General features: G+C 41.4%; 2 protein-coding genes across 3 annotated transcripts; both read right to left on the minus strand.

Annotated features, from left to right (window-relative positions):
• Positions 1 to 503: 503 nt before the first annotated feature.
• On the minus strand, positions 504 to 4,929 carry hinfp (histone H4 transcription factor). 2 transcript variants are annotated; one of them, XM_069146590.1, is made up of 9 exons: positions 4,389 to 4,929; positions 3,864 to 4,090; positions 3,359 to 3,470; positions 3,097 to 3,249; positions 2,909 to 2,986; positions 1,920 to 2,040; positions 1,698 to 1,836; positions 1,480 to 1,604; positions 504 to 1,399 (listed from the first exon to the last, which is right to left on the minus strand). In XM_069146590.1, the coding sequence occupies exons 1-9, from the start codon at positions 4,525 to 4,527 to the stop codon at positions 1,039 to 1,041; spliced, it is 1,455 nt and encodes a 484-aa protein (XP_069002691.1). In that variant the 5' UTR covers positions 4,528 to 4,929; the 3' UTR covers positions 504 to 1,038. The 2 variants fall into 2 exon arrangements, with proteins under 2 accessions (XP_069002691.1, XP_069002692.1); XM_069146591.1 differs by lacking the exon at positions 4,389 to 4,929 and having other exon boundaries at positions 3,090 to 3,249; positions 3,864 to 4,059.
• A 786-nt stretch (positions 4,930 to 5,715) lies between these two features.
• On the minus strand, positions 5,716 to 9,904 carry dpagt1 (dolichyl-phosphate (UDP-N-acetylglucosamine) N-acetylglucosaminephosphotransferase 1 (GlcNAc-1-P transferase)). Its single transcript, XM_069146592.1, has 9 exons — positions 9,439 to 9,904; positions 9,197 to 9,317; positions 8,888 to 9,101; positions 8,620 to 8,766; positions 8,275 to 8,359; positions 7,969 to 8,157; positions 7,762 to 7,849; positions 6,904 to 7,059; positions 5,716 to 6,809 (listed from the first exon to the last, which is right to left on the minus strand). Exons 1-9 carry the CDS (start codon positions 9,591 to 9,593, stop codon positions 6,744 to 6,746), a joined length of 1,221 nt encoding a protein of 406 aa, XP_069002693.1. The 5' UTR covers positions 9,594 to 9,904; the 3' UTR covers positions 5,716 to 6,743.
• Between the last annotated feature and the right edge of the window lie 1,007 nt (positions 9,905 to 10,911).

Raw genomic sequence — 10,911 nt, forward strand, 5'->3', positions numbered from 1 at the left:
AAAATGGACATCACAACATCCCATACAAAAGTTTGTTTACTTTGTCCAACCAACAGTCAAAAAGCCAAAGATGTTTAATTTAAGGTGACATATGACAGAAGCAGAAAATGGACAACATTTTTTTCCATTTCTTACTTGAAAATGACTTGATGAACGAACTGACTATTTAAGTAGTAGCCGATTACTGTCTTTACAGTGGGACCAATTATTGCAGTTAAATAACTTGAATCAATAACAGTAGTTAGACAACAAGTCTGCAGTGACCAAGAGTCAAATCACTGCTCATTGTTGTACTGCCTCATGAAATGATTGAACAGAGCTGCAGTAGAGTAGATACATTCAGCAGGGGGCGCCATAATGAAAGCACGAAAGGTAAACACAATGTAGTGACCTGAAAAGTCACATAAAATAAATTAGAAGCTCATTCCTCTGCTAATAACTTATTTAAAATAATGAAGCAGAATCCTTTACTGTGCAACATTAAACAACATCTGAAAAGGACAAAAGTTTCACGAGTTTATTAGACTGTAACACATACACACTCCCCAGGCTGTTGAGGTGAAGCCCTCTTTGCTGGATTCCACACATTTTGGTGAATATTAATGTTAGCCAGAACTGAATATTAATTAAAGCGACTCGTGTCCTTTAAAGGCTGTGAATGATGTATTTCTGTATTTTTAGTGAATGAAAACTCATCAAATATATCCAGCTGTCTTAAGATGCTACAGTATGATACAGTAAAGGAAAATAATTCAAAAGTACTGGCCAACATGATGCTCAACATCAGCAAACAAAACACATTAAAATAAGTTTATGACCTAATATAGGCTTTTAGTTAAGATGGGTTGATTGCATTTGTGTCCCTTCATTTAATGTTTATTTAAATTAAGTGCCTCACTTTGTTTAAAAAAAAAAAAAAATCTAAGCTCCATATTTGTGCCGGACTTAATTAAAGGCTCAGAAACTCCACAGGATTCTCCATACTTTACCACACATCTGAGAAACAACACAGCACATTAGAGGATGTCCGGCCATGTGTCAAACCACCTGCATTTCTTGTTGCTGAGTTGTTTCCTGGAGTTGCAGCATGACGGAGCCCTCCCCTGCCTGTGACACACCTCCACTGAGGACGTACAACACGCCCTCCTCGGCGCCGCCGGTCGGCTCCTCAGTCCTCTGCTCCTCCAGCAGCACACCTCTCAGCTCCACATGTCCCTCTGAAGGAGCTTCCCCGGCCGATTCTGCCTCCATATCCTGAGTCTCAGTCTGGTCGTCGTCGTCGTCGTCCTCCTCCTCCGCTTGCCTGTTTTGTCTCTCCCTCATCAGCTGCTCTGTCAGTTCCACACTCTCGTAGCGAATCAGCTGCAGTCGCAAGTAACCGTCCTCGTGTTCTTTATACCTGAGAGAAAGTTCAGAGGCCGTCAGAGCTGCAATACTGCACACATCAGAAATTCAGCCTGACTGCATTAGAAAGCTTACCTGAACCTGGGGTGTCCAGAGGGCCATTTGAACTGGTGCTTTTTGTGCAGATGGACAGTTAGATTGTTGCCCCGGGTGAAACACTGGCCACACACATGGCACTTGTAGCGAGCTCCAAAAGTCCCCTGATTAACGACGGCAAACATTAGAGAAGAACAAATATACAACATTTAAAAGTCTCTATCGGAGTGCAATTCAGCCATAATTTAAAAGATCACCTCATGCTCTCTTTTGTTGTGAATCTTCATGGTGCTGACGGTGCGAGACATGAAGCCACAGCCGGGAATGTCGCAGCGGAACGCCGGCTCGCTTCTGTGGGTATCCAGGTGTTTGCGCAAGTCGACCAGATTCTTACAGCTACAAATGCAGGAAGCGGAAACCTTCAGGTGACTTTAACAGCTCAATCTTGGTTTCTGTTGTGGCTTCAGAGGACATGATACCTGTATTCGCAGTAGTCGCAGCTGTACGGCTTCTCGTTACTGTGGCGGAACTTGATATGGTTGCGCAGTGAAGAGGGTGATGGGCAAGTCATGTCACACAACGGGCATTTGTAGTGGCTCACTGCTCCAACAAGAAAAAGTCAAACCAGTGTTGAGATGAACTCAACTGTATATATCTAATAATACTACAGAGCTGTTTGTTGTCAACAGGATTCCTTAGTTTTGTGTATGTCACATGGTCAAGTGGTCAAAAATAAACATCATAATTGCCTATCTTTAACTCTTGTTGTGTGAATCCAAGAAATTCTCGTGAAATAATGTATTTTAAAACTAGACACGGTTGATATAACAGGATGAACATCTACCACAACTTCACAATGTGAGTTGCTCGCAGGATGCAGTAATCTAGTGAGTCAATGCTTAAAGTCAATTACTGATGTTTACAAGTACAGCTGGACACAAACTGGATTGTCAGTGTGTGGGTGGTGGAAATTGGTAAAGATTCAAGGCAACCAGTGGTAGAAATAAAACCCCAAAACAAAAAGTGCAGACTTGTAAAGGACTAAAAAATTCACTGGAATTAAAATGATAGAAAATTTGCCTCTTTCTTTTTCTGTTAATGTATGAAGTATGCTCACGGCTCATAATTAGGCTGCTATGTTAACCTTTACCAGAATGGTGTGCTGCAGGTAAAAACAGTATTTTAGTATCATGATACAGTCATGAACACAAACACGGGCTAGTAACAGCAGGTGTGGGGAGAGATCAGATACATTAACATTTAAAATAAGTGATGAAAGAGAACGTTTCAAGTGCAGCCATAAAGTCTCTAAACGAACTGCATACATATATTCATTGTCCTATAAAATGTTGAGAAAATGTTTCCGGTGGACGCTGAAAAAGCGACAGCACAGAAGAGCCGGAGCTCAGCCGGGTCCTGTGCACATGACTGATTGTAATACTGGTAGCACAATGAAGGAGGAACTGACCGTGTGTCCTCATGTGGTCTCTCAGTAGTCTTTCTGTCGCAAAACGTTTGGAACAGTGAGAACACTGGAACCTCTGACCTACAGAACACATTCATACCAACGGACAGAGCAAGAATTACTAGATGACAGAATTTGAACCTCAGAAAGTTGCAAACATTGTGATTCCCGTCAGTCTTCTTACAGTTTACCTTCCATGGCGCTCTGTCGTATGATATGGTCAAACAACTTGGTGTTGTTGGCGTACATCCCCCCACAGCCTGGACACGCCACGACCTTCTCCTGGGTGTGGCTGCGCAGGTGCTCCCGCAGCTTAGGACGTCCCTTAGCAGTGGCTTCACAGTCTGGAGACCAACAGACACAGAACTAGGACTCAACAATCCCACGCAATCTTTAGTGAGGTCGACATTGCTGTACCACAATCTTGAGAAAAATGGAGGTTAAACTGCGTACCTTTCCATCCACAGCGGATTGGGACTTCACAGTCTCCTGCTGGTATATCGATGCACATGCTGTGCATCTCCACGTGGCGATAGAACCACTCTGGGTTTTCAAATGGAGGTTGCTGTAACAGAGGAGCACAGAGAGAAGAAACACATAGCCAGGATTATTTTGAGTTGAAGACGAAAGGGCTAAATTCGTCCTCACAGACAGTTAAAAGGCAGAAACACTCCCATTTATCACGGCTGTGTGAACTTGGGAGTTTCAGTCCATTGCGTACGACCTGCTTCGCATCTCGTCATACTGGCTTCTACGTCTCACAAACTATAAAGTGTTTAAATTAAGCAATTATGACTGCAAGACGCTGTCCATTTGTTTCGCAGATGTTGACTGAGTAGAGGTGACTTTTCCATGCAAAGCAGACTCGCATCAGCTCCACACCTGCATGTCAGCAGATGATTAAACGCGGGACACTTTTCCAAGACGAGCTTGACTTCAACCATCAAGTCAGTCTTACCTCACATTCCTCCCACAAGCAGGTGAAGTTGTCTGGGATTTCAGGGATGATGTTGCGGTTGTGGTAGGCGATGGCGCAGCTGCCGAGCCCCGGTTGTCCATTGAGGACCTGCTGCCCCAGCTGCTTCAGCTTCGTGTGGTAACAGTGAAAGAACAGGTGTCGTCGCAACTCTTCAGACCCCTCCAAAGAGCAGAAACCACAGTCTCTCCAGAGACAGCTTCTCTCGCCTAGACACACAAAAAAAAGAAAAAAGAAAAAGCAAAGACAGCGCATTAGTGAAATTAATCCATCGTTCTTGATTGTCATCAGTGAAAAGCAGGAGATGCAAGTAATGGATTTTAAGGAAAGTTGCATGAACGCTGCTGTTGTGCTGCCGATCAAGTTGAATCGCTTGCTGGTTTAAAAACAGGGAAAATAGGAGACGGCTTTCTTTCCACACATGCGGATCTAAATATGCACGTGTACGTTAAATTAGGCGCGGGGAGACACGTCGAGGTGTAAACACAAACACAAACATCAGCTCACCTTCTTCTTCCTCCACAACATGAAGATGACCCTCCGCGTGCTTGCAGAAGTTTTCCATCCGACTGAAGGACTCTTGACACGAACTCCATTCACAACCCAGTTTAAGCGTTTTCTTCTGTATACGTTTGTTAGGAGGCATTTCCGAGTCGTTTTTTTATTTTTTTAATTTATTTTTTTTACCGCCAGACTGAAGCTACAAACGTAGTTTCCCAGGGTTAGCCACTTGATGCTAACACTTGATGCTGCTAAATGTCGCTAATACATTTTCCTGCTCTGCTAAGAGTTTTACAAACATGACACGACGACACTTTGATCAACAGGAAAAAAACGTAACAAGGGACAAATTATTACGAACTTTAATGAAAAAGCAAGGTAACGGTAATAGCAAGCTCTATAACGATGTAAACATTAGACTTGCTTGTGTGTCACAATTGCGCGGCAGTGTGCAACAGATGTTCCCCCTGAAACAAAGCGTACTTCAATGGTTCCGCCTCCAAAATGTCATTTGAATCTGCTGTTAATTTTTTTTTTTTTTTTTTGTGATTTTATACACTTTATTAATCCCCGAGGGGAATTTTCTTCACTACAGCAGGGGGGCTCTCAGGGGGGAGCTGCTGCAGCAGGCTGCCACTAGCGCGGCGCCAGGTAACCTGACCTGAGGTGCATGTTTTTGGATGATGGGAGGAAGCCGGAGAACCCGGAGAGAACCCTGAGAGAACCCACGCAAGCACAGGGAGAACATGCAAACTCCGCACAGAAAGGCCCAGGACCGGATAGTATTTAAATGCAATTACACAGAAATTGTACTTAAGCACATTTTTTTGTTCTTCACTGAAGTATTCCCAATTTATGCTACTTTATGTACTTCTGCTTCATTAAGTTTCAGACGCCGTTTATACAGACACATACATAAATTAGTAGATTTCTCAGGCAATGCAAATGTTTTTATATTTATGCTGTTGCTTTAATAGACACCAAACGTAATATATTTGAGTAAAATTAAACATTTATTTCTTAAATATGTGATTAGGCTATATATTTAGCATTTGTCCATTTCAATTTCTTGTAATTTACTGACTGAAATCAACAGATATACATCAGTGATAAGCTTAAATTGAGTATTTTTGGCTGGAAAGCAACAGTGAGGTCAGCCCTGCAGACATGCCTGACCAGTATCCATTTAAAATTGAAAGCCCTATAATGTTTAATACCTGGTCCAGCTATGCATTGGGTTTTGTCTCAGTCTTGATCTAGTTGTGTTGCTACTTTGAATTAAAGATCTTAATGTATATTACACTTAATCCAAATTATAACAACAGCACAATCTCATATGTTAATTCTTTCATCTTTTATTTCATAATTTGCGTCTTTGAGTGCAACAGTAAACAGTTCCTCAATTGTAGATACATTCCGAAACAAAACAGTCCAGTGCTGGTTGACTTCACATTGATGTTTGCTGAACGCTCGGGGGAAATGTATATCAGTCATGAAAAATATGTTTTTGTATCCAAAAATACCAAGAAAGGTAAAAACAATAAATTCTCATTCGTCAGGACACCCGTCACCCTATATAGACCTTAAATTATTTTTACAACACTATCATCTCACTCCATCAACTCTAACATTTACCTTCATCCAACCAACTCTCTTTGATAGTCTGCAGACTTAGAGATAGTCTCCTTATCTTTCACTGCGATTCTTCACAATTACCTTTATGTGTGCATTTGTTCAGAGGTATAACAAACAAAAAAGACTAAATGAGCTTAACTTTCCCACCCATATTTCATGGGTAACCAGTCATGCAAAGTAAAGTGTAAGTGGGAACATTTCCCCTTCATTTTGATCTCCACAGCTGATTTAAGCAATGCACCACCATGTGAATATATTCATCGTTTTTTTTTTGTTTTTTTTTTTAGAGGAATTCTAGGTTCATAAATCTGTTTTCAAATGGTCACAATTCAGGAACAATTCAGCCAATGGTCTTGGCTGCCCTGAAGACACAAAGTCAACCCCGTTTCCTGTACTTGCCTTTTAAAAAAAACAAGTATAAAAATATACTTTCAGGCTGGACATACAAGATAGTTAAATTACAATGTCCTGCCTGTAATTAGTGAAACCCAGGAGAAAAACAAACCTTACTGCAGTTGATGTCAGCCATTTATGCTTATATTTATGAAGATGTTCTACCAAAGTGAAAAACAGCTTTAAACTTTGGACTGGGTCACTCAGGCAGAAAAGTAACAGCGAGGTAATGGCAACTATCAAAAGGCAGATGAAGCTCGAACCTGTAAAATAGTTCCACAACAATATCATATTCTCTCAGTCTGTATTGTCTCCTCTTTCCTGGAGAGCTGTCTACACGTCATAGAAGAGACGCACCAAATGGTAACGGATCCCAAAAGCCACCACGCTGCCCATCACCTGAGTGAGACACAGAAATGAGAACCAAGTCCAACATTATCATTTGACTCACATTACTTCAGTGTGTTTGGATACGGTCGGTGCTGTCTAATACCTGAATGATGAGCATGATGGCCGTGAGATTTCTCTCGTGGATGGGTCCGAGTAATTTCAGGACCAGATTTATTAAGGTCATGTTGTTGCACTCAATAAAATCTTCATCTCCCTCTGGGCCCCTCTGCACCTCGAGCAGCTTCAATAACTCTGACACCTGTTGAGCATCAAAGGCATTATTGTTATTAACCAATAAACACTGCTAGAATCCTGCCCGGTCTGTCTCTGATGCATGTTTACCCACCTGCACCGATCGTCACAACATGCACTTTATTAATAGTTAATTTGGTGCCCAGACTACTGAATTGCTGTCCACTTCTCCAGTTTTTTTTTCAGTGACTTAAGTTGTAATACCGAACACAAAAAAATGGCCATTACATTTGATAATCAGGCTGATAAATAGGGTCAGAGACTGGTCTTTGATATTAATTACTCTGCCAGTGTTGTTGTTAAAGGTTTAAATGCATCTGCATGATCAGGAAAAGTGCTCCCTGCTTGCTTTCATGCACTGAAGGTACATGCTACCAGACTCTATGTGAGGTATTCAGTGCAAGATGCGCATTCAGTACGTGAGCAAATGTGTATTACATCAACACCAAAGCATGACACTATATTCTAAAACTGCACACTGACAATGTGAGAGAAGTAGAGCAGAAACAATCAGCTTAGTCATTCAAAGCAAGTAACATTCACTAATATTGTCCAATTTATCCTCCTCAAAAGTGACGATTTGCTGCCTTTCTCTTTGGGTCATTGATTGTTTGATCGGACAAGACAAGTGAGTGGCATCGGTCAGAGCCTTGTTAGCTGGATTTCTACCAAAACAATCCAAGTACATTGGAAAAAGAATCCACTTCACCTTTAAAATGAGGAGTCCTAGTTTAGACAGGTCCTTGATTTTGAACTTGGAGTAGCTCATCCCCAGTTTGCCCGTGTCTGGATTTAGTCTTTTATAGGGGATACAATTAGGAGAAAGAAAATGACGTAAGGGTTTAATCAGCATTAATAATGAATTATTAGCTACTAACTACTTGAGAAAAAAAAAAGTTCATACAGATTAAGTTACCTGGGGAGCCGGTGTCTGGGACAGGGGATTATGTGGAAAAGCTGAGGCAAGGAGTAGATAAAGTTAACCACTTGAGGAATGAAGAACAGCAGCATTGTTTTGCTGAAGTGTCCCAGGATGCCGACTACAGCGAAGGTCATCCCAGCAAAGTAGCAGAAAGTGTCTCCCACAAACACAGATGAGGGGTACCTGTGACCGAATAGGTTTGTGATTTGACAGATTGTAAATGCACTGACGTATCAAATATAACCTCTGCATTTTCAACTGTAGAAAACGTGTCACAAAACGGTCTCGGGTTTGACTCACCAGTTGTGATAAAACAGTGCAAATGTGGTGAAGAAAAATGGTATCATGAAGTAGAGGGAGAAGACGTGGTCGTCCCGGTAATCTCCTGACAAATAAGACAAAACAACAAATGCCACACAAAACGTTAAACTTCTTGCATGTTATGAATCATCTTTGTATATCATAAAACACATACACTGAGAATTATCCTCAGTTGTAAACCATGTATCAAATAGTCACATGTATTTGTTGTCCTTCAAATGAGAGCAGAATTGTACAAGTGTGGTGGGATAACTCCACATTTAGTGATATCAGCGACCTGGGGTGTGACCTGTAATGTTGCTGATGAAGTAAAGAAGCACACACCACTGAGCTCCAGCAGGTTGAAGATGATGATGGAGCCGGAGATAAACAGGGCTTGGCCCGACTCGATGCCGTTGATGCCTGCTAAGATGTTGATGGCGTTCGTGCAGAATACTGCAAGCATTCCCATGTAGACATAGTAGAGAATACCTGCAGAAGATCCGAATTTACAGCACTTACAGAATGCCTTGAATGCAATACGTTTCCTCAAAGACATCTGGGCTACCTCGTTTAGGCCGCCGCCACCCCAACAATGCCGCAAACAACTCACCCAGATCCAAGTGCAGCCCTAGCAGGGCTCTGAAGGGCTTGGGCACCACGATGACTGTGTTACCGAAGTTAGTAAAATAGACCATGAGCAGCGGCAGGGAAGCCATGGTGGGAAGCAAGAGCTTGTGTCTCCACCGCAGGTTCAGTACGTCATCGGCAAAGCCCAGAAAGATCATGCAACAGATGGCCAGAAGTGCACCAATCAACTGTACAAACTGGACAAAAAAAACCCAAAACAAGACACGCAGATCAGAGATGGGGCTCAGATTTGAGATACAAACACAGGTTTACTGAACATCAGTCAACCCACCTCATCATGTGGGAAGCCCGTGCACTGATCTCCAACAAAGCAGCTGAGGAAAGGCACCGGGATGAAGCAGAAGAGGATGATGAGGAAGACTGTCCCACTGATGACTCCTTGGGACTCTGGACTGGAAAGAGGGCCAACCAGGAAGTGGAACAAAGAATTAGGACGGGGCACATTTCACGTAACACACTATCAAAACAAACTGAGGGATGTTTGATCACAGGACAGCAATGAAAGTAACTCACACTTCCTTTTTGGATGTTTTGTTTAGATCCATTCCGTACAATCTGGCTGAAATGAAGTGATCTTTGAAAGCAGGGATGAGTTTCAGTGTGGCCATGCAGCCGAGCATAGACATCAGACAGTTGATCACCAGCGGCAGGACGGGTACTGGTGACATTTTTACAGGCGTTTTTTTTTTGTGTGTTTTTTTTGGCAGATCTATTTCTGACAGAGCGAATCACGTCTCAAGCTAATCTGACGATGCCACTTCGATGAACGAGCTCCGGTGGTTTTCACTCAGGTAACAACACGTCATGCCGTCATTTCAGAGAAAAATGCATCTCCGTGAATCCGAGGTCAAAGAAAAATAATGGTGACAATGGTCACAATGGTGATCGATACCATTTTTCATCACGGGTTGTTGCTGCTATTAACCACACACTGACTGCTTGTTTTAACTCCACGTCTGTTGTCAGTTTATCTATGAAGTCCCGGATGATTCAGGGGGGGGGGGGGCATTTCCGCCCAAACTCTTCAAAGTAAAATGTAATCAAAAGCTCATCAACTCTTTATTGGGTGTCTGACTGGAAACTAGTGAATATTCACATAATGCATGTAACTTGTTGTCTTCAATCTTTAACCAGTGTAAAAACAACCGTTTCTGCACATGTTTGATGCTCGCACTACACACCTGTAAACTAAAATATATTGTTAACTTCCGGCAACGGGACTTCATTGATGATAAATTGACGCGGAAGTGACATCTTCTTCTTTGGTTAGAATGTCATGCGATGAAATACTGCCATCTGTAGACCAAATATTATATTTCTTTCTTTCTTTCTTTTTCTTTTTCTTTTTCTTTCTTTCTTTCTTTCTTTCTTTCTTTCTTTCTTTCTTTCTTTCTTTCTTTCTTTCTTTCTTTCTTTCTTTCTTTTTCTGGTTATAATTGTTATTACACAGCCTTAGAAGTGGTGGTCAGAATCTAGTTACTCCAGTACGACACTTATGTACATATTTGAGAGGGAAATAATGAACTTTCTACTCCACTATAAACCATATGATGAGATCATAAAATATAATACATTGATGAAGATTACATGTTTCCAAACATTTTTGACATCTAGCAATTTACTAAAGAAAAAAAAAAAAAAAAAAGGAAAACTAAAGGTTTGGTCCCATCGCCAATGTGCTGTAAATTAAAGCTTTCACTGAAGAACAACTTTCTCTAAATAACCGGATCAGCTAAAATAATGTATTTAAGTCTAGCTTCACCATGACCAGTTATATGAGGAAAATGCATCTTATAGTTGCATCAATATTACCAATCTAACATAGTCCTATACCATATCAGTCACCAAGGACATTAAGGCAGAACATTTACTTAATAAGTTATTAGGGCACTTTTCTCATAATACTTTGTATTTAGGAGCTTTATTTGTAATGGACTGCTTACTTTCACTTGGATGTGAGTGTACCATTCACTTCTGCACCATATA

This window comes from Embiotoca jacksoni, unplaced genomic scaffold (genome assembly GCF_022577435.1).
Source record: "Embiotoca jacksoni isolate LCO1_2020_lvr unplaced genomic scaffold, fEmbJac1.0.p SCAF_13, whole genome shotgun sequence".
In the NCBI taxonomy this organism is placed as follows: Eukaryota; Metazoa; Chordata; class Actinopteri; family Embiotocidae; genus Embiotoca; species Embiotoca jacksoni.

Excerpts from the sequence above, each read along its gene's own strand:
- hinfp (XM_069146590.1), bottom strand. The coding sequence starts at position 4,527 with ATGCCTCCTAACAAACGTATACAGAAGAAAACGCTTAAACTGGGTTGT. Across the intron at positions 3,471-3,863 it reads GCTTGTGGGAGGAATGTGAG|CAACCTCCATTTGAAAACCC; the intron begins GTAAGACTGACT and ends CCTCTGTTACAG. Across the intron at positions 3,250-3,358 it reads AATCCGCTGTGGATGGAAAG|ACTGTGAAGCCACTGCTAAG; the intron begins GTACGCAGTTTA and ends GTTGGTCTCCAG.
- dpagt1 (XM_069146592.1), bottom strand. The coding sequence starts at position 9,593 with ATGTCACCAGTACCCGTCCTGCCGCTGGTGATCAACTGTCTGATGTCT. Across the intron at positions 9,318-9,438 it reads AAAACATCCAAAAAGGAAGT|TCCAGAGTCCCAAGGAGTCA; the intron begins GTGAGTTACTTT and ends CCCTCTTTCCAG. Across the intron at positions 7,060-7,761 it reads TAGGACTCCTCATTTTAAAG|GTGTCAGAGTTATTGAAGCT; the intron begins GTGAAGTGGATT and ends GATGCTCAACAG.